The following is a 22,453-nucleotide window of genomic DNA, read 5'->3' as shown; positions in this document are numbered from 1 at the left end:
GCCCCTCCTTGGCACCATGCCAAGACCCTCCAGCCCAGCTTCCATGGCAAAGGCTACTGGCTTCCCTGTGGGAGGACACATTACAAGGGCTTCTGGGGTTGCTGCCCACCTCCGCAGCCAGGCCTGGTCTCCAGGGCGCAGCCCTTCCTGGAGTCCCCAGATTCTCCCCAGCTTGAGCCAGTCTGATCATTAGGCTCATTGCTGCCCATGGACCAAACCTGGCAGTTCAGAAAACGTACAAAGTTGACCTCACTCTGAACAGGAAGTGTCCTCATCCTTTATTCCAGAGAGAGCCGAGATCAGAGGGCTGAGAGAGACAATACCCCAAACCCCAACGTCCCCCAGCTGTGTGCACAGGGCCTGGGCTGCCCAGGAGGGGTGGCCCTTCAGGACCTGGCAGGCTGTGGAGGGCATGAACCGGGTCTTTAAAACCACTGACTCTAGTTTCCACCACTGGGCAGCCGGGGGACAAAAGGGGGGAAGGGTTTTTGCCCTGGGAGGCTCCTTCTTGGGCACCAGAAAAGCTGCAGGAGCAGAGGAGCCAAAGTACCCCTACAGTGACACCACCTCCGGGACCCTGGCTCCACCCCAGCACTGACCAGCCGGCAGGCCCTGGCTGGGAAGTAAGGGGGGCAGCGTGCTCTCTGTGCCCAACCAGGGCTAGGTGTAGGGCGCAGGCCCAGGGATCCAAACTCACAAGCCCCACCCAAGGGGGCTAGAATCATGGGAAATGCCTCCAGCCCAACCTAAGGCCCCCACCCCCTCCCTCAGTCCCACACTCTTCATTGTCTACTGAAGAAACTTCTAGAAAAAGCAGACTTAAGAGACCCTTCCCGGAATACATGTATTTGTATTCTTCCTGTTGGGCTTCAGTGTGTCCCGTTGGGTCCGACTCCCCAGGGAGACAGGTGGGTGGCCGGGCCGGCCCAGGCTACTTCTTGACAATCTGGATGACATCTTCGTGCTCCATGGTGTGGGTCAGGCCCACCCGCTGCGGGCTGTACTTGGTGCTGGTGCCCTGGGGGAACAGGCAGAGGGCGACGTCAGAGTCAGTCCTGATCAAGGCCAAGTCTGGGGAGCTACTACTAGAGGAGGGTGGGGATGTGAACGCCGGAGTCTAAAGTGGGGCATCCCAGCACCAGCGAACACCACAGGCCTCAGACAGCCGGACTCCCCAGTGGTCTGATCACCTCTGGGTCCTAAGATGGGGAGGCCTGTGTCCAGTTTGGGGCAGCATGCACGGGTGGAGTGGGACAGACACAGACACGCGGTCCCACATGGGAGCACAGGGACGCTGCACAGGAGTGGGGGCACTGTGCTCCCTCCTGCCCCAGGGCGATGTTGGGCATGCCGCCCACCCTCACTCACCCACACCAACGCGTACTTGAACTGGCTGGCAAGCGACCGGTGTATGCGGTGGCACTAGTGGGAGGACAGAAGAGTCAGCAGGGAGGTGAATTCCATCCAATCCCACCAAGCAATCCCCAAGGCGGGCCCTCACACAGCTCTGGCCTCATCAGGGACACTGCCCCTCCACACAGCCTCACTCACGGCCAGGTCTGCCAGGGGCTGGGGCCTGGCTGGCTGTCAGCGCCCTCTGCCCACCTTGCCTGACAACAGCCCTGACAGATGCTTTCAGGCCAGCACACCTCAGCCTGGTCGCCGTGCTTGGTCACTGTCTCTTATGCCTTCCGCCCACAGCTGTGACCCGGGGCCTCCCACATCCCATCATCCACCCTCCACCCTCAGCCTGTGGGTGTCGGCATTCCCAGGTGGAAATGAAGGTCATGGGAATCCCAGCGCTGTCAGGAGGCTGGAGGCGGCCTGGGAGCAGCCAGCTCTTCCCTGGAAAACATGGCCTCTGGCGCTGGGTGGGTGCAGTGGGGGTGGGCCAGGGATAAGATGGGGCAACACTGCCTCTCCTCCCACGTGCCCACAGCCTTTCAGGCCCTGGTCAGGGACCAAATGCCTCAGCCCAGCTCTGTGGGGACAGAGGAAGACGGGGGCGCCTGCAAGAACATTCCCCAAGGAGCCACCCTGATCCAGCCTTCTCCGGGTGAGCGAGGATGCCACAGCCACGCGGAGGGTGCTGCTGCAGTGACAGCCACCGACATCACACAGCCATGCCAACACCCGCCGTTTTCTAGACCAGAAAAGGACATCTGATGGCCCAGAGGTCAGCTCTGGCCTGCAAATGGGTTTTAAGTTTTATTCAGTTTGCTGAACAACGAAAGTAAGCCCACTGGCCAAGTCTGCAAAGCCACTTTGCACATAGGCACAGGGATTCTCCTGGGGCCCTGCGAGCTCTGGGAGCACGGGCTCTCCTGCGCCACAGGCCTCACCGAGCCTCGCGTATCCGACACTGCGGAGCTGCACTTGTCTCCTGCGCTGGGGATGAGTGAAAGGTCATGCACGGCCATCTCGTCAAAGTGGGAGAGCGCATTCCTCTGGGATGGGAGACTACTGCTCCTCAGAGTGCCTGCGCCTCTCACTTCTGAGGGCCCTGCATGATGGCCCAGGACTCCTTTGCAGGCCAGGCCTTGGTCAGCCCAGTGAAGGCACCAGGGCCTGGGCTGGATGGACTACGAAGGCCCTGGGAGGCTGACAGAACGGGGAGCTGGGGTATGACGCCAGGGCTGCCTGGCTCCAGTGTCTACCTGGTTCCACTATGGGTCTCTGTTGCAGCATCAGGGAGGCCTCTCCGTACTTTCTGTGGCACCTGGACGGTAGGTGTCCCAGGAGGGAAGGAGAGTGAGGAGGGGCTAACTCCTGGAGAGCAGGCCTCTCTGGGACAAAGTCCAGGCTCCGGAGCAAGGCCTTCAAAGCCCCTCCCCACTCCACTAGCCTCTCCTCACCTGCAGCTTTTGACTCCATGACACTGACAGCGAACAGTCAGCACTCCCCAGTTCGCTCCTGCCTCTGGGCCTTTGCACCTGTTATTGCCTGCTTTTCTTCCCAGGCTGGCTAAAACCCCACATCCCCTCGGGCAAGCAGCTGAGGTTCTGAGGGTAGAGGAAACTGCCCCCCCCCCCCGGCCCAAGGTGCAGGGTAACCCCAGGGAAGTCCCGCTCATGTGGGCACCTGTGACTGGCCCGCTGAAACCCAGCGGGAGACCGCGCAGCCACAGGTCCTAAACTCCCACAGAGAACTCTCTGCAGTGATTTCAGGAACCGGGGAGGGGGATCTTGAGTTTCCTTGGCTTTGTTCTGCCTGGCAAGCGAGCTTTCAAGGCCAAACTCGGCCCTGTTTGCATCAGCATCTCCGGGCGGCAAAGGCCTAAGGCTGGGCACCCGGAATGAATGAAACACTGAGTGAAACCAGACTGCAGCCCCACTGTCAACAGCTCAGACCCTGAGGAAAAATGAGCTAGACCAGCGATTTTCAACCCATGTGCCGCAGGAATTTTTAAAACACACAACACCTGACTATTTCGTCAGGGGCACTGACCTCTTCCCTTTGGTTGTCAAATAAAAAAATGACAACAGCCAACACAATAGCCGTCTGGTGTGAATGAATCAAAATCACACCCTTATTATTTTTTGTTGTTGTTAATCCTCACTTGAGGATATTGCCATTGGTTTTTAGGGAGAGTGAGAGAGAAAGGGGAAGACAGAGAAACACATCGATTGGTGATCTGCACGAGCCCTGACCAGGGCCCAGGCCGGGGAGGAGCCTGCAACCAAAGTACCAGAATCGAACCCGGGATCCTTTGGTCCGCAGGCTGATGCTCTATCCACTGAGGCAAACCGGCTAGGGCAATTATACTCTATTTTTTGGTCAGATCGGCAAAAATTGTATCTTTTGGTGTGCTGCAGAATTTAGTAATTAGTTTATGTGCCATGAGATGGAAAAGGTTGAAAATTGCTGAGCTAGAGGAAAACAAAAGCCCAAGAAGATGGCTGTGTGACCTGGAGCTCTCGGGCTAACACCTGCTCTTCTACGTCCCAAGGTACCTTACCTTCCCTGGAAGATGGTACAGAGACACACCCAGGGGAGAGGTGACCCTGTGCCTCCGAAAGAGCCCCAGACACAGAAGGGCACCCTGCCTCTCCCGGACCCACAGGATCGCCCAGAGCCCTGCCTCAGGGCCTCTGCACACCTGCTCCCCAGCTGGAGGGCTTCTCCTACGCCCAACTCTTCAGTCAGTCCTGCATGGTGGACAGGCCCACTCAGGTCACCTCCTCCGAGTCCTCCTGGTGTCTCTGTAGACTTGGTGCCACCCCTCCCTACTTACTCCTCACCCTAATGTGTGACTGCTTGGCTGAGACTGGGCATCTGGCATCTGTTGACCCCAAAGGACCCTAGTTCTGGCAGGAACTGGGTCTACTTTACTGATGTTCAACAGATTATGTTGAATGAAGAAAGCATTTAAAGCCACCCTGGGCTGAGGAGCAGGGAGGGGCAGGACATGCTGGGGATGCATGGGGACCCGGAAACCAGCAGGGGCCAAGGGCATGGGAGGTGCAACTCCAAGTCCTAGGCCTGTGTGGGGAGACACGACTTAGGCAGACACAGGAACACCCTGGGCAATAGCCGCCTTGACAGAACACCCTGGTGGCTCTGAGGAGCCCACAGCACCGGGCAGCGAGGACCACGGTTTCCTGGACAGCTGCCATGTCCCAGCCAGATGCCGACTGCCGTGCACAACCCCCTGCTGTGGGCAGCACCATCCTGGGTCCAACACCAGGGCCTGCCCACGGCACCTGGCGCTGCAGCCTGTCCAGGACTTGAGACAGGACCTTACTCCCAGGGGACAGAGAGCTCCATGAACCCCTCACCCAGGCAGGTCTCAGGAACTCACCACATGCTCCACGGAGGCCCCTCTCCGGAGGATGATGGCGTCTGTGAAGTCCGGCCTCTCTGCACAGGCAGAGACGGGGTGGGTGTGAGCCAGTCATGGCCCCACACCATGTGGTTCCTTCCCACAGGGAACAGAGGCCCTTCCAGTCTCCAGCCTTGGGCTAGCCTCCCCCTTTATTTAGCATACCCTCATTGGAGAGCCCCATGCAATCTCCTACAATCTTGACCTTAATACAGATCAAAATAAATCCAAGTCCAGGATTCAAACTGCCTGCAACCCAGTCAGCCATGAGAGCTCCAGCTGAGCCCTGTGAGGCATCTGGAAAGTACTGGCATGATGTGACAGCTGCTGGCATCCAGTCAGGGACAGCTACACGCTCCCCTTGCTTACAAGGTCAAGGTCAAGAAAAATTGTCAGAACTTAGGAGCTAGGTCCCTTTGAGTACAGGGGGTGGGGCATGGAAAAAGCTCTTGTACATGCCGTCACCTACAGTCCTGAAGAGGGGCCTGCCACTGTTGGGGGAAGTCGGGAGGGGTTACTGCTATAGCTGTGGGGAACTAAAGAGCAGCCTCTATCTCACTGCCCCCAGGGCACCCTCAAGACTAGTAGTCCCAGAATTTGGCATTCTTTGCCACAAGGGCTCAGGCTGAGGTCTCTACCAGCCTGGGTAGAGGACAGTGCCAGTTCTGAGACGGGAGAAAAGTGGAGATGTGTACAACACAGGCTGGGCGCTGGGTGCCACCGGCAGTGTGTGGCAGCCCCTGAGGGTGGGACTGCTCGACTCACGTCCTCTCTTCTTGGTGTAGATGCAGGTCAGAGCCAAGTATTCCCAAAGCATTTCAAGCAAGTAGTCCAGGTTCAGCTTCATGCCACAGCTGCCAGGGAGGAAGGTGGCGGTCAGAGGAGCCCCGTGGGCTCAGAGGCCAGGGAGCGCTGCTCTCTCACTGTGGCAAGGGACAACCTTGCCTCCACATGGCCGGCATAGGCACCAAGGCATGAGGCCCACTGGAGCCTGTGAGCACCAAGCTCCAGCTGGTGGCAGCGTGACCTTCAGCGCCAATGCCTCTAGTCAGCAATTAGACCACCAGCAGAGCTCAGCGTCTCCCTGGGGCCATAGCTGCTCTCTGCAATCCACACAGGGACCTGCTGTGTGAGACTGCTGCGGGCTGTGATGGGATGGAGGACAATCCAGAGCTTGCCTTCTCCTGAGAGGTGGGAGGGGCTTCCAAGTGCCCAGGGCAGCCCCACAGGGATTTCAGCGGCCAGGGGTCGGGGTGGGGCTGGATGTGGTCATTTACCTGCCTCTATCCCACTGCCCCTCCCCCGGCCCCATCCGCAGCTGTTCTGAGCCTGATGAGCAGGAAAGATGCTCTCACAGCCCACAGACGGGCATAAGGGTACCTGGGTGTAGCAGGAGGTGGAGAGGAGCCGAGTTGTTCTAGAAGGGCGTTGGCTCTGCTGCTCTTTGCAGCAGCTGGCAATGCCCAGGAAATGGCCCTCGTGCTTGCATCCCACCATTTGCACAGTCACCCACCTGGTCCCTGAGCATCTTCCTCCCGGTTAGCTAAGCCCCGCTGTGAAGCTACAGAGCACCGTTTGAGCTGGGAAACCAGCAACGTGGAAGCCACGAGTCAGTGATGACAGGAAGTGACACGGTCATCGGCGAGTGCAGGAGGCCCCAGAACCCAGCCCTCAAGGACAGGGAGCCACGGTCAAGGGTGGCTGTGTCCACCTAATAGCTCCAGCTCCCTTTCCCCTCTGCTCTGGGCTGACAGAGCCACATCGTCCAAAGTATAGGGAGCACCGGCTTACAGCTGGGCTTTCTGGGGGGCTGAGCTTAACTACTACGTTATGAAGCCTCTTAACCATTCCTAACCACTTACCTTGATGGACAAAACCCGTTTTCTTAACCAGAGCCCACCCCACGTCACCCACACTGTCCATGTCATTCAGGATGGGACTGAGCTAAGGTCACCGGCAATTGGGAGGGTCTCCTCTGCCGGGCTGTGCGCGGAGGAGGCGGCAGGGAGGCCTCACTGATGGGCTCACTCCCAGAAAGGACGGCAGGGCCTCACCTGATGACCACACTGTTGGGTTTCCGGGCCAGGCGATCCACTTCTTCCATCGAGATCTGGTCAATTTTGTTATAAACCTGGGATTGAAAGGTGGAGGTGGGTGATGGGGAAGGAAAGAAACAAGAGGACAGGAAAGGGCCCCATGTAGCCACAGCCCTGCCTGAAGCTCCTCCCTCTGCACACCACGGCCTGGGGGCTGATGCGCAGTATCCTCCCTCCACAACGCAATGGTGCGAAAGCTCAAAGGACTGGGCCAGAGCCCCCAAAGGAAAGGCTGGGCCAGAGCCCCCAAACGGAAAGACTGGGCCAGAACCCATGTCAGTGAGACGTGTGCGACTCAAGGAGCCGTGGGTAGAGGGGAGGAGGGTGGAGACAGCTCTGCGCCTCGCAGACGCCCGCCCCCTGTCTAAGTCAAGGAGGCTCAGGAAGTGCGGCCTGGGGCAAGGCGCCCCTCCACAGGGCAGGGGCGGGACTTGTACACTTACATACAAGCAGGGCATGTACACCCGGTTGCCCACAATCACGTCGATGAACTCGTCCGGGGAGCAATCCTCTCGGAAGAGCACTTCTGCATTGAAGATCTCTGAGGGGCTCGGGTTAAGGGCACAGTGCGCACTAGCAGCCCTGGTGCCCAGCCAGCTGAGGGCCCGAGACAGCCCATCAGGAAACAGACGGGGAGGCCCTCTCTGCTCGCAAGGTTTTACAAGAGTTTCAAGTCTGGGGAGCCCCTCATTCTTCTTTTCAAAAGAAGCCACAACATGTAAAAGCTTTAATCACCAGTTCAAATCTTCGCCGTTGGGCAAGAGAGTACTTGCCAGAACCCCCAAGCGCCTCAGAGGAGCCGGCTTCAGTGCCAGGAGCAGCTGAGAGCACTGGTCTCACTCACCTGCCCCGCGAACTCTCCTCTGGTGCATCCTGCCTCCGCTTGCACACCTCCAGTGACGAGGGCCTGGCCACCTCGAAGGGGGCCCTGTTCCCTCGTGAGCTTTCCCTGTGCTGAGCTCGCCTTCGCCTCTGCCGTCCTGTCCTCTGGAGTCCCAGAGCCCGCCTATCCGCCCAACAATCCTTAGCAGGTGTGCACAGGCCCCTGGGGCTCCCTGAGGCTTCTCCAGACCAGGAGGCCGTGTCCCAGGTGGCTGTTGCCCTTGCTATCGCATCGCCCTTCCAGAGGTGACTGGCCACAGCACCTAGCAGTCGTCCAGGAGCCAGGAAACCAGTCCAGGGTGTGGCTGTCTGACAAGCCCGGATCTCAGTGAGCAGGAGGCGGAGATAGGCACCCCATGCTGCGGCCGCAGCTTGCTCAGAACCTGCTCGGTGCAGGCGCATCAGGAGGCCGGGGAGTCTGCTGTGACCCTGGGCCACAGGGCCTCAGGCTCCGGAGGCCCCTCCCGCATCGCTCCTTCAGGAAGGATACTGTACTCGTGCAGGATCAGCTGCACCAGCTTTTCTGAGCACTGGGTCAGCGTGACTGTCGAATTAAAGGAGATGCCACCGCCTTTCTTGGGCTGGAGGAGAAGGGAAGGGAGAGCTGCTGATGAAGGTTCAGCTCCTGCCTGATGCAGCGCACACGCCCCCCATCTCTCCCCCGCCCCCACCCCGCCCCGCAGCCTGCAGGTGATGGGCCTTACCTTGAAGTAGATGTTAGGCTTGTGCTTGTTGAGGCGGATGCCCACCGACTCCAGTTCCTTCTCCAGCAGAGACCTGGGCAGAGCCCCCACGAGCCTTCACAGGTGCCCAGAGGCAGGCTGCGCAGCTTCCATGTAACACAGGAAGCCCCTGTCCACCCAGCCAACACCCTCCTCTACACGCCCCCTGCAACCTGGACCTTCCTTCCCAACAACCCTGGGCTGCAGAGGAGCCTCTGGGCCCTCTGTCTAGTCCAGGGCAGACTGGCCAGGTCTTCAGTCACTGGGCAGAGGCCGGGGCATGAACAAGGGTTCTGTTACTTGGGGCTGGGCTCTGGCAGCTACTAGGGCACTGGGCCTCCGCAAGCAGGAGCTAGAGCCAGGCCATGCTCCTTTGGCCGTGGACGGCCCATGCTGCCGGGGCTCCTGCTGCGAGCTCCAGCCCCGATGCTGGAGGCGAGCCTCCTGGAGAGGACGCACCAGGCAGAGTGCATGGGGTCAGCCTGTGGACAGTCCTGCCGCTACTGCCATGCAACAGGGCCCAGCACCACTCAGACCGTCCGCCATGAGCTCCAGGGCCTTCCCAGACACGTCAGCCTGCCCCCCTATCCCACCCCGCGGACCTCTGCACCTCTCCCTTGGTGGCATCCAGCATCATGATGACGACGTCAGCTGTGCGTGCCACAGCAATCACCTGCCGGCCACGGCCTTTCCCTGGACAGGCAGAAGGGTCATGGTTACATAGTGACATAAGCAGGACCCATGTGACCCCCACCCAGCCCACAGCACCCCGACTCCTGTCCTTTACAGACCTGCCATGGTGTCTGCCACCTGCCACCTCCCAGGCTATGATTTCTTTGGCATTTTTCTTTAATTGAGATGCTCTCTTACTTGTGGAGACTTGTTTTAGAAGAAAATTCATTATCACCACCTTAGGAGGGGTGACATCCTCCCCCAGGCCCTGTGCTAAGAGCTTCATGAACATTTCCTCACTCAATCCTCAAAACTACCCCATATGATTGGTGTTATCATGCCCATTTTACAGATGAGAAAATTGAGGTTTGGCTTAGAGACACTCAATCAGTTGCCAACAAACACAAAGCCAGTGTGGTGCCAGGACTTGAACCTGTCAGCCCTGACTAGAAAACAGGGCGACAGAAGGCCCACCCGGGCAGCATGATCACAGGAGACCACCCAGGAGGAGGCGCTTCAGGAGAGGCCAGGCCTCATTAGTACTAGATGATCAAAGAGGTCAGGCACCTCGCCAGTGTCAAAGTTGGGGACCAAAGCTGCAAGGCTCTACGGGTTTCAACTATGCCCTGCCCCCTCTTCTGAGAATGAGGGTGACATCCACTCCCCGGCTGCCTCCTGCCTCCAGCCGGCACTTCCCCACAGGTGGCCGGACCACCTCAGGCCCCTCATATGCTGGCTGATGGCATGAGGACCATCACCACCACTACCTAAATCAAACCGGCAGGACCTCCATGCCATGGTGACAGCAGGGCAGGGGAAGGCACTAGGAGAGATGGCACTGGACACCGATGGAGGAGGCCCCACTGCCGGCCCGAGCGGGCTGCAGACAGGCAGCTCCATCCCAGCCTGCCACTCAGCAGCTGACTAGTCGGTGAGGCAGACCCTTTCGCTGGCTGCCCCAGCGCTCCTCCTGGCTATGGACAGGAAATGACGGCACTCCCTAAGCCACAGGGCTGTCTGAGCATTAAGTGGGAAAATGGTCAGCACAGAGCCCAGAATCTAGCAAGTGCTGAATAGCCAGCAGCTAGTAACCATCGCTGCAAATACTGGATGCAGCCACCTGCCACCAGAAGACATAGGCATGTTCCCATCTCAAAAAAGACCCCAAAAACCTACCCCACACAACACAGGACAAGACTAGGAGCACAGTCTGAGATCACCAGCTGAGAAGTGTCCCTCCCTCCCAGGGCAGTGGAGCACAGGGAGGGAAGTAGGGTTTGAGCCTGTCTGGTGAGCTGTGCAGCCTTGGCAAGGCATTTCACTGCCTCCGTTGCCTCGGCTTTAAGATGGGTTTCTCAGGACTGTAATGGGCCAGATCCCTTAAGTCCAGAGCACTGAGCAATGTGAGGGCTTGTGAGCCCCACCCATCAACCCTCAACAGCCACACCCAACTTCAACAGTGAGGCTTCCTGCATCCTGAGCGAGAAGGCGGGTTCTGGGTGCCCAGCTCGCACCTTGTGCTGCGCCTTCAATGATTCCAGGAAGGTCCAAGAGCTGGATGTTGGCTCCTTTGTACTAGGATGCAGAAGAGAGGACGGTAAGGTGAGGATGGGCCACTGGGCAGGGCCTGCCTGAACCCAGGACACCTACAACAGCCTGCAGCTAGGGGCTGCTGAACCCCTGGGCCAGCCTCCATGGCTGTGTCTGAGCCTCGTCACTTACTGTGAGCTGAGCCACCTGGAGGAGAGCTCTACTTTACAATCCCACAACACTCATCCCAGATGGTAACAGCTCTTCACAGATAAAGTGCTTCTCCGTGAGAGGCTCAGGGCCACAGAACCCGGCTGCACACGGCTCCGAAGCTTCACGGGAAACAGGATCCAGCCATGAAGCAACAAGTGACCGAGCTGGGGGGTGTGGGCAGCGGAGCACAGGGCGCCCAGAGAGCTGCCACACACTGGCCTGTTCCTGGGACCAGTGGTGTTGCAGGATGGGCAACGCATCTCTCGGGTCTCAGCAGCCAGAATCCCCGGAGGCACCAGTGCTTCAGGGCACACAGGCTCAGGACAAACACACAATTGAAAACACAAGCACACACCCTTGCCCCTCCTGGGGTCCAGCAAACTCCAACTTACTTCAATGACCCCTGGGATACACGTCAGGGTTGTGAATTCATAGGATGCAGCTTCACTGGCTGTGGAGGTCATTAGACTCAAGAAGGTGGACTAGGAGAGAAAGCAAGTCATGGCATGAGTCTTGTCCCCTCTCCCTGGAGAAGCCCCACGGGCTGCAGGCAGCAGGGAGGTCCCCTCCTCACCCCCTTTGGTGACTGGGGTATGTGAAGAGAGCAATGGCTGGAAAGTTGTCTCAGGCCCCGCCAAGGTGGAGATGGGCACCAGAGGACCCCACTGTTCCTCAGCGGTCCAAGCCTCTCTCAGGTGGACACAGGGACCTGCTTCTCAGTGGGTTCTTCCCTTAAATCAGGGGCCCTTCCCAGCTCCACAAAACCCTTGACCATCGCGGGCCCCAGAGAACTTCAAGCAGGTGACAGCCTACGGCACTCAGAGCGGCTGCTCCCCCGGGAGAGGCGAGATGTGCTGGGAGAGCCTGGCCTCCAGGTTTAGACAAAGCCCGGTGGGAGGAGGGTGAGCTGGGAAGAGCCTGGGTGGAACACTTATGCCATAGTCCGCTTGGGAATGGGGCTGCGGCTTCGCTAGGCGACAGAGAGGCCTTGGACCCCGCCTCTGCTGGGGGACCCTGGGCAAGAAACTACATCCTCTGAGCTTCAGTGTTCTCATATGCAGAGTGGGCATCCATTCCACCTCTTTCCTGAGGGACTGCATGGGGATTCATAGAGATGATAAGGCACGTGGTATACTGAGTCCAGGGCACAGCAAGACCAGTGCTGGACGCTGAGGTCCAGAACGCAAGCAAAGCAGTGGGCAGCACTAGGAAAAAACCCAGCCCTGGCCTCAGGCGCCCATCTGGTCAGCACGGCACCTGAAACAAGCCTGAGGCGCAGTTCCGACTGGGATAGTGCTGCCTAGATCTGGAGCTGGTGCCCTCAGGACTCTGCCCCTCGCTGGCAGGCAGGAGGCTGGGGGCACACCTCCCTCACACACCCTCAGGCTGAAACCTAGAATGGGGCATGTGAAGGAAACACAGGCCTCAAATCCTGAAACTCTCTGCCCTGGGGACCTCCTGAAGGTGGGGAGTGGGAGAGTAGAGCAATGGCCCTGAGACACTGAATGGTGCTGGGGACCCCCCCAAATCCAGTTTGGCCTCTGCCAGAGAGCCTGGATTCCCAACAGGGCGGCAGGGTCTGGCCACAGGCCCGACTCCCAGAGGCACGGACCTTGGAGACTAGAGCAGCTTCTCCCAGCCTGCGCTTCTCACCTGGAAAGGAAGTCTTTGGTAGGATGGAAAGTAAAATCAAAAGAAAAGACTAAAATTCATGAGCCCATAATAACACCTGAAGAGCTGAAGCATGGAAACCCTCACTTGTCACCTGTGGGACAGCTGTGAGCTCAGCATCTGTCCTGCCTTCCCAGGTGAAACCCTTTCAGAGGAGCCAAGCTGCCCACATGGAGGAGAGAGCTGCTACTTTACAAGGCACATCAGCTACCAAGGGAGAAAGGAGTAAGAGAACTAGAAAAGAGCTACGTTACAAACACTAATAAAACCCCAGGCAAGGACAGGTCACTGGGGCCAAGCCACTGAAAGGATGTTGACAGGCCTGATTTCTGCGAGCCTCCCAGCAGCCCCTGCAGGTGACTTTCCAGTGTTCTGGTGTGGGGGAAATGCAGCTACACTCGGGGGGGACACAGGGTGCGCTCCCCTTAGAGCGGCGGCCCTGGAAACGCAGCTAGCCCTCAGGGGTTTTCTGCCACGTCCATCAGCCACTCGTGAACCTGGCCAACACAGTCCGGCCCCCAGCTCCCGGGAAAGAGCACAGAGTAGAACAACCTGCAGCACACCTCGAGGAGGCAAGCAGACCTTGGCACACAAACGTTCCGTCGGACAACGGGCCTGGTCTTTTCAGCGAGGCAGGGTCATGACAAAAGGGGCTGGTCTAGGTTAAAGCAGCCTTCGCGACAACACACGGGGCTGCATGTGGCCAGAGTGGATCCTAGTTTGGAAAGACCAGCTGCAAAGGTCATTTTGGGGTAACTACTGATTAGCATATAGTCTGCGCATTAGATGATCACTGGTCACTGTTTATTTTGTTTGGGATGCTATGACAGTTTGCGGCTAAGCAGGACATTTTTCTTATTCGTTGGAGATACAAGCTTAAATATTTGGAGGTGGAGGGCCATAAAGCATGACACCCGTAATTTACTCCCAAATGGTTCAGTCAAGACAAAAACACCACCCCCCCAACACACAGTGATAGAGCAATATGGTAAATGCCAGTCGGTGATGCATCCAGATAGAGGGCAGATTGTACTTGTTTTTTCACCTCTTATGCCTGTTGGAAATTTTTATTATATAGAATTGGGAAAAATGAGAAAGAATAAAAACGACAGGGACCTGGAAACCAGGCCAGGATTGAAGACTGTGAGGGTACTGGGCTGGCAGAGGGCATACTTGGGGGAGTCCCACTCCCTTGGGCAGGAGGGGCTCCTGCAGCGGAGGTCTGCTCCTTCTGAGGGGCTGGAGCAGGAGGCCCCTGAGCGGCTCTGTGTCTGGCTTTTGTGAAGTTGGGGAGTCATAAGCACCCCACCACTAAAGGAATTTGAGCACAGGCTGGAAAGCTGCATGCAACAGGCTGCTCAGATTTTATGGGAGGGATGAACTGCCAAAGGCTTGAAGGAATAGGAGCTGCAGATAGAAGCTTCCAGTCCCTTCTACCTGCTTCAGATGGTTACTAAAATGGCACTGCATTTCCTGAGCCCACACCATTGGAGGACAAGGAGAAAATGACAGTAAAATCCAACTGGGGTATGTGCCTGGAGACTAAAAAGCACTTAGATGCACCAGGAAGGAATCCTTCTGCAGATTCTGCAGCAGAGCCTGGTCTCGGTCCAGCCTGCACCCGCGCCAGCACGCACATCCCAGCTCAGACCCAGCACTGTGGATAGTGGGTGCACCAGAAAGCCTAGAAAACACTCCCATCGGTCCCCAGATGGAGTCAGCTGGAGTTTCTTTGGTGCGTAATTGGCCAGGCTGATGGCTGCTTTAACCCTTTGCGGTCCAATTTTATTTTTGGAATTCAAACAGTCTGGTCCAAATTAATTGACGGGATTGAATGTTGAACCAGTTTGCGGTGTCTCAGCCTCGACGTTGGACCTGCTCCTAGTGCCTAGGAATGCTTCCTGCAGAAACACCAGTTCCAGAGGCAAAGCGGCAAGCAAAGAGCATTCACCACAGCACCGTGGGCTGCAACAAAAGCCTGGGCGGCCTGGCCACCACCAAGGGGGTGGAGGGGAAGGGTGGCTGTTGGTGATCACATGACCACAACATGGCGTTCCAGGCAGCAGTTCAGAGATGAGGGGATATACAAGATGAGCCTGAAGCATTTTGCAGTATCAGAAGTAAGGAAGTGCTGAGTAAACACAACAGGAGTTTGTCAAAGAGCCAACTGAAACAGCTCCAAAGCAGACAAATCTGAGTAACATCAGAACCCGAGTATACAACAAATTCCCAGAGTCCACACTGATATAAATAAATGATTAAATAAAATGGGAGAGAAGGGACAAATCTCACGTATGAACTCTGAATAATTTGTGTAGCTACGCCCCCTCAAAAAGGTGGAGCTAACTCCTCCCCCTAGTGGACTGCACACAGTTCCATCCCTTCTAAGAGGACATGAGAACATGAGAAAAACCGTGAGTTCACGGAGGAGAAACCTGACAAACTCGCCCTCCCCAGGTGGTCAAGGTCAACACCAACTGATGATGTGAGAAAAATGGCACTTCACTCCTGTGGCATTCCTCCCGCAAACCCATAACCGTCTAAGCATGAGAAAAGGTCAGATAAACCCCAGTGGAGGGACTTTCTACAATACCCCACTAGCACCCCTCAAGATGGCCAGTCATCCAATCAAGGCCAGTCTAAGGAGAGCTGAGAGGACAGGACCACTGAGTGCAACGTGGGCTCCCGGGGCAGGACAACAGAACGCTGTGGCAGCCGGGCGTGGGGCAGGAAGGAACTCTGTGCTGGCTTGGCAGCTTCTTTTCCTTGACTCTTAAAAAGCTGGGCAGCTCAGTCCCTTTTCTGCTCAAAACCCTTCCATGAGGTTTATATTACTCCACACTCAAATGTTAAGTATGAATTTCACACTAAACTAAGAAGCTTACAGAAGAAACTTAAAAAACTCTGCAGTGGCTCCTGCTTCACTCTATTTCACTTAAGGACAAAGTTGTATGACGGCTCCAAAGTCATCCACCCTCTGCAATTTGTCTCCCACTGCTGCTCACTCAGAGCGGCTGCCTGGCTCCCTTAAACACAACAAGCCCCCACCTACGGGCCTTTGCACCCACTGCTCCCTCTGTCTGGGATGTTCCTTCCCAGCGCCCTGCAAGCTTCCACACAACCTTCAGGCCTCTGCTCAAATCTCTGCTCACCAGGGCAGCTTTTCCCCGATCCCAACCAGAAAGTGGCGGGACCACAGTCCCCACCCGCCATTAGCTGTCTTTTCTCCCCCGAGAGGGGAGGTCTGTGTGGGCAGGGACAGAACTCTCTCACTCTCTGCTGTATCTTCAGCAGCTGGCACGCGGTGCACACTCAATGAATGTGCACAACGGATGAGTCAGAGACAGAATGGAGCTATTTCTGCTAAAGCAGAAAGAAAGTTCTCCATGTTAGGATGATACAGGGGTGGGGCCTGATCCTGGGGGAGGCTGGGTCTTCTCTGTCCCTGGAGCTAATCCAGAGGGGCAGGGAGAAGAGCCGCAGTCACTCTGAAAGGAGACAACCTGCCTTCCTCCCCAAGGCCCACCATGACCATCACTGACCTTACCCACAGAGGGAAATCCAATCAGTGCCACACGGGCGTCGCCCGACTTCATGACATCGAAGCCCTCTCCTTTGGATGAGGCCGATTTGGATGGTTCTAGGAGCTGGGCCCGATACTTGGCCAGTTTTGCTTTCAGCAAGCCCAGGTGATATTCGGTGGCTAAAGGACAAAAAGCAAGACAGAAGGTAAATGTCTAAAGTATCCAAGCCCTGTGAGTCAGGTGGGGCCTCACACACCACCAAGTGCTAGCCAGAATGTCAGACCCAATGGCAACCACTGTGAAGATCAGGAGAGAAAAATACCACCCCTCTGCTGAAAATGCCCCCTTGGCTGCTCACTTCATCTGTATATATAAAAGGCTAAGTGACTATCCGACTGGTAGCTATGATGTGTACTGACCACCAGGGGGGAGACACTCAACTCAGGAGCTGCGGTGACGCACACTGGCCATTTAAAAATAAATAGCACCGAAGACCTGGTGCCGTCAAACCAACACTCGGCTTCCTCCAAGTGGGACACAGGCCCCGCCACCACCCCTGAGTGACACCCCACCAAATCACAGCCAATGCTGCCAAGACCCTGTGGCGCAAAATGCAGCCCACTGCCCAGCCCGAAACGGTCACTGTGGGCGCCGGGTAATGAAGTCACATAGCAACGCCCTGCTTCCTCTCCCTAGCGACTAGCCTTCTTGGAATTTCTCAGCCCAGGAACACAACTTGCTTTATAGCCAGGTGCAAACATTTCAGAGTTTAACCAAATGTTTGTGAAGCATTTTCACGTGCCTCATCTCATTTGATCCTCACAGAAGTCCTGGAGTAGGTAGATAGGAGATTCAGTGGAATCCTATTTTCTTTTCATTAGCCGGAAAATGGAGACTTAGAAAGTTTAGAAACTTGACCCGACTGAAAAGTAAGAAATGGTGGACCCTGAAAACCACTTCAGGTTTTCTCACTGCACAGAATATAGTCAAACACCGCTGCAGCTAAATATTTTACCCTTTGTTCTCCCTGCGTGATCTACAATAATAATCTGCTTTGTGTTGATATTTACTACTGTGTTGCTGACAATTACCTGAAAGAGAAGTTGAAGTACTTCACTGGGCTGGAAAAAGTTTAGCTACACCAGAAAGCAGGTCTAATTAACACATTGCATACTGCATAGAAATCTCTAAGACATACGCAGGGACCGCACGTTTTTGGGCAAACTCCCCGTTATTTAAATCATCATAATGCACTTTAGGTGTTGTTTTTCAATAATTGTAACATTTTTATTTACAAAAACAATTAAACAATTAAAGTTCCTAGTACTTTTTTAACGTATGGTACTGCGTAAAACAATTTCCTCTATGAAGAGGGACCAAACAAAATTTACATAAGTATCTAGATTCGCTCCTTTTTCCATGGGCGTGAAAAACGAGAACACTCGTGAGCGGTCCTTAACAGATGGCGCGCGAAACACGAGAAAACTCCTGAGCGGTACGAAATGTGTTAAGCAAGCTTGTTCTATATCTATAAAAGGCTAAGTTGACTCGCACATGTGCGATACATATAAAGCTCTTGCTGGCGCCAATTGCAAGCGTTTCGATCTGTCACTGTTGATCATGAATTTGGTTGACACTTCTATTATAGAGAAAGGGCGAATAGTGATATTAAAATATTTCTTCTAATTAATTTCCTTTCAATGTGCACGAATCCATGCACTGGGCCACTAGCCTTATATAATAAAACCCTAATATGCAAATCGACCAAACAGCAGAACGACCGGTCGCTATGACGTGCACTGACCACCAGGGGGCAGATGCTCAACGCAGGAGCTACCCCCTGATGGTCAGTGCATTCCCACAGGGGGAGCATCGCTCAGCCAGAAGCCAGGTTTACAGCTAGTGAGTGCAGCAGCAGTGGCGGGAGTCTTTCCTGCCTTCGCAGCAGCACTAAGGACCACTCGGGGGTCCCGGACTGCGAGAGGGCGCAGGTTGGGCTGAGGGACCCGCGCCCCCCCCCCCTCCCCCCGTGCATGAATGTCGTGCACCGGGCCTCTAGTCTATATAAATAAAAATGTAAATGTTCGTTTGTTCAAAATCTTAAATCTCTGAAAGTTCTTCACCGATTGCTTTGAAATTTTGATACAACGTTGCATTCGAATACGCGCGTGTTTTTATATACCTATATACCTACTATTATATAGATGTCACACCTGTGACAGGTAAAAACATGTTTTTGAAAAACAGTGCCATCTGTTGGACGTAAAAGCAACACACGCTATACTAAATATTTTATGATTCCATTTCAATGTTTCTGTTTACAATTATAAATTGTAGATAAAATTAACTACAAATATGCGTGTCCAGCTGCAAAACGATCGATCAGCTGAGATATTCTCACATCAATTGCTGGAAATTGGGAATGGAAAGGTGCCAGTTGATCTGACCTCAGGGCGAATTTCATTGCCTCATAACTTCTGCAATTTAGTGACGTCAAAAGAAGAATTGGTTGAAAAAGTATTTCCCAATATTCAAATCGATTATAAGAATCACGATTGGCTGAGTGAACGAGCTATTCTTGCAGCCAAGAACAAAGACGTCTATGAACTTAATATTATTCAGTCTAACATTCAAAGCGAGGCAGTCACATGTCGACACTGTTGTGGAAGCAGATGAAGTGGTTAATTATCCAACAGAATTTTGAATTCACTCGATCTGCCAAGGATGCCACTGCACGTACTGCAATTGAAAATCGGCGTGCCAATTATCATGTTGCGAAATATCAACCAGCCAAAGCTTTGCAACGGCACGCGGCTTGCTTGCAGTAAAAAAATTAATGAGCAACGTCATAGAAGCAACAATCTTGACAGGACCTTTCAAAGGTGAAGATGTCCTCATTCCTCACATTCCTATGATTCCAACGGATATGCCATTTCAATTTAAGAGATTGCAATTCCCAATTCGATTGGCGTTTGCAATCACCATCAACAAAGCTCAGGGCCAATCTTTAGAATTGTGCGGTTTAGATCTAGACACGGATTGCTTCTCACATGGACAATTATATGTTGCGTGTTCTAGAGTCGGCAAACCAGACAATCTCTATATCTGCACAGACCATGGAACAACAAAAAATATTGTATACCCTCAAGCACTGTGAAATTAAACATATTAGAAACGTGCGCTTTCTCTTTTCTTTCTTTTCCATTTAACCAGACTGAGCCACAGCAACGCGTGGCCGGGTACAGCTAGTTTATAATAAAAGTGAGTCTCCTTATTGAGGCCTCGAGACCCCATGTCAGTGGTTCTGAGTGGATCCAGCAACACTCCCTGAGGGCTTTCTAGAAATTCCTAGGGTTGTTTTCCATTATCATTCTGATGGTGAAGCCAACTGCCCTACCAGGTGTGAGTCAGTCTAGCACAGTCAAGAATTGTCCTGTGTCCCACGTGACTTTTCATGTCCCAAAGACATCCAAAGAAAAAACCTGGTTAGGATCACAGGGGCCTGAAATCTAACTGCTTCACACATACACACAGGGATTTTCTGCACTGTGAATAAACGCTGAAATTTCCAGGAATGCAACTCCTGCGCATGTTCAAGGAAGACTATAGCATGTTTTGTTTGAAACTTTACCTAGAGCTGGGATCCTATGCCACCAGCAGTGAAGCCCCTTGCGGGAGGCACTAACAATATATCTGCACGGCCTGCATTGTGTCAGCCACACCCCCATTGTACTCAGAGGTACAAGCATCTCACTGCTTCATTATCGCTTCATTATCACTTGGCTGTGGCCCAACACTTGCATATTGAAACACACAGTATTTTTATTAGAAATTACTTTCCCTTTCCCCCTCCTTTATATTACTATTAGGGCATTATATTGGTATTTTTCAAATTCTTTGTGTACGAAAGTTATACTATTGATGGGGAATCACACTCCAGAACAGTAAAGAGGGTATTACAAAGTCTTTGCTATAAACGGAGGCTGGGCTGACATTAAGCAGCAGGGCCCTAGGTGACCTGTTCCCCGGCTACTTCAACAACATCTCTTACCACTCCTCTTTTATTTCCTACATTCCAGCCACAGTGGCTTTCTCAGCATATGCTGACCCCATTCCTGCCTCTGGACCTTTGCATCTGCTGTTCCTTCCATTTAAACTTTATCTTCCCAGGGCTTGCTCCTTCTCAACATTCAAGGCAAGCTCAAATGTCACCTCTTCAAGGAAGTCTCCCCTACCAGTCTTGGGGGACAGTGTCATCCAGAGGCCCACCCTGGCCATTTTGCTTTGGGTAAATTACTTAATCTTCTTGTGCATTAGTTTCTTAACCTGCAAAATAGGGATGTTATAACAATAACTACTTCACTGGATTTCTAGAATGCTTAAAGAAAGCACTAAGAACATGTCTAGCACATAGTAAGCACCCAATAAAAGTTGGTGATTATTACTACCTACAGTAACCCCACCTCTCTCTAGTCCCTCTCTGCCTCGGTCCTGATTATTGTCTGCATGGCTCTCATCACCATTCCAAACTGTCTTGCTTCTTTAGTTCCCTCCCTCTGATAGGGCAGGGACTGGGACTGCCGTAGTTGTATCCTCAGCTTCTCGCTCAGGGTACGTACAGGGCAAGTGCTCAGGAAATGTTTTAATAAGCAGACAGTGAGAAATGGTCAAGAATGGGTTCAGCAGCAGCCAGGTTGACATGGTCCTTCCTGTCATCCCAGCGCATCAGATCTGAGCATCCCTGAAAGGAAGGACTAGATCTAAATCCCCTTCACTCTCCCTCCTCCACCGCTCTAAAGTGGGAGCGTCTCTCGCCTCCCCTAAGCCTCCCTGCTACTTTGCGTCCTATAGACGATACTCCACCGGGGAACTAGAGAGGAACTTTTAAAACAGAAATCAGACTACATCCCTCCTGCTTCACACCCTCCACGAGCTCCCACTGCCCTCACAACGTCAGACTTGGCCCAGGACCTACACGTGCTACGTGACTGGCCCCCTCCTTTCCCGTCACTGCACTCCAGGCCCAGATCTTCTGACCCTTAAACACACCAAGTGTCCTGCCAGGGGGCCTCTGCACCAACTGTCCCTCTGATGCAAAAATGCTGGTCTCAGCTCAAATGCTCCCTCCTCCTGGTGGTCTGTTCTGATCAGTCCCCACCCCTAACACTCTGGTTTGTCTTCACAGAATTTACTGCTGAAATTGTCTTATTTAGTTACTGATGTACAGACTGCCCAATGGAAGGTCAGCTCCGCGAGGGCAGGGATGTGACCACACAGCGAGGGCTCAGTAAAGATTTGCAGAATGAAATCGTGTCCCCCATTATTCCAGACCCTCCTTCTGATCTAGACTGTTCTCCTCCTGTCCCATGAATACAGCGCGCTCACCGAGTCTCCCTTGCCTTTGCCCCCACCTGGAACACCCTTCCCTCCACCAGCTCTATCCCACCTCCTCCTGGAAGCCGTCTAGGGGTCACCATGCTTGTCTTCTCTGAGCTCCTCCGGCCCCTACCATCTGAAGCCCAGAGGTGATGCTTCATGTGCCTTCGCCACGTGGGGAGGTTACTTTAGATACTGGGCGCTCGCTATCAGTGTGACTGAGCCGCGAGCGAACCGGTGGCGGAGGGTTACATCCCGGGGAGCAGATGAGGACCTACAGCCAGAAGAGGTGAAGGGCCTGTCCAAGGTTTCACAGCCGGGGAGGGGTGGGGCCAGGGCTCGGACCAGGTCCGCGCGATTCCGGAGTCCGGACGGCCTCCCCTACTCCCCCCCGGGCCTCCCCAGGGGCTGCCGGGTGAGTCTCCCGGGAGAGGCCTCCCCCGGCCTTCCCAGCGCAAAGGGGAGCGCGGCCCTGCCTCTCTCGGGGCCAGATGCCTGCGCCGGGGGCTGCGGTTTCTCCTCGGCCTCTCCTCGGGCACCACCCGGCCTGGCACTGGCCCCTCTCTCGGGGTCGTTCGCCGTCAGCCGGCGTGGGGCCCGGATCCCGCCGGCCCTGCCTGCCTCGCACCGACGGGCGCTTCCCGCGGCCTTCGGCCGGCCCGGCGCCGCGCGGGCGGTTCCCCATCTCACAGGCAGGAAGACCGGGGCGGAGGGCCCGGGGCCACGCTCACCCTTGTTCTTCTGCGTCCGAGCGATCTCCTTCTCGATCTCGGAGATCTTCTCCAGGATCCCCATGGCGGCGCTCTGCTCAGGGCGCCCCGACTCGGCGGCGGCTCCAGAACCCCGGCCTGTGGCGGCCGCGCAGCGTGTGCCCGGAAGCCCACGGATTACAGCTTCCTCCGGCGCCGGCGCTCGGCTATTCCGAGTCCGGGCGGGCGACGCGGA

General features: G+C 55.0%; 1 protein-coding gene across 3 annotated transcripts; it reads right to left on the bottom strand.

The window, feature by feature from the left end:
- Positions 1-255: 255 nt before the first annotated feature.
- On the bottom strand, positions 256-22,409 carry DRG2 (developmentally regulated GTP binding protein 2). Of its 3 annotated transcripts, XM_006103842.3 has the most exons (13): positions 22,240-22,406; positions 16,151-16,311; positions 11,330-11,419; positions 10,709-10,769; positions 9,125-9,215; positions 8,505-8,577; positions 8,291-8,381; positions 7,362-7,459; positions 6,877-6,953; positions 5,588-5,676; positions 4,802-4,860; positions 1,369-1,422; positions 256-1,018 (listed from the first exon to the last, which is right to left on the bottom strand). In XM_006103842.3, the coding sequence occupies exons 1-13, from the start codon at positions 22,301-22,303 to the stop codon at positions 932-934; spliced, it is 1,095 nt and encodes a 364-aa protein (XP_006103904.1). In that variant the 5' UTR covers positions 22,304-22,406; the 3' UTR covers positions 256-931. The 3 variants fall into 3 exon arrangements, with proteins under 3 accessions (XP_006103904.1, XP_023600831.1, XP_023600832.1); XM_023745063.1 differs by lacking the exon at positions 4,802-4,860 and having other exon boundaries at positions 22,240-22,408; XM_023745064.1 differs by lacking the exons at positions 4,802-4,860; positions 10,709-10,769; positions 11,330-11,419 and having other exon boundaries at positions 16,156-16,311; positions 22,240-22,409.
- Between the last annotated feature and the right edge of the window lie 44 nt (positions 22,410-22,453).

This window comes from Myotis lucifugus, unplaced genomic scaffold, assembly GCF_000147115.1.
Source record: "Myotis lucifugus unplaced genomic scaffold, Myoluc2.0 scaffold_513, whole genome shotgun sequence".
Taxonomy (NCBI): Eukaryota; Metazoa; Chordata; class Mammalia; order Chiroptera; family Vespertilionidae; genus Myotis; species Myotis lucifugus.
This window is presented reverse-complemented; position numbering and strand designations above follow the sequence as displayed.

What these genes read in the sequence shown, in the direction of transcription:
- DRG2 (XM_023745063.1), bottom strand. Translation starts at nt 22,303, where the DNA reads ATGGGGATCCTGGAGAAGATCTCCGAGATCGAGAAGGAGATCGCTCGG. An exon ending in TCGGACGCAGAAGAACAAGG is followed by an intron (nt 16,312 to 22,239) that starts GTGAGCGTGGCC and finishes TTTGTCCTTTAG; the next exon opens with CCACCGAATATCACCTGGGC. An exon ending in GATTTCCCTCTGTGGGTAAG is followed by an intron (nt 11,420 to 16,150) that starts GTCAGTGATGGT and finishes TTTCTCTCCTAG; the next exon opens with TCCACCTTCTTGAGTCTAAT.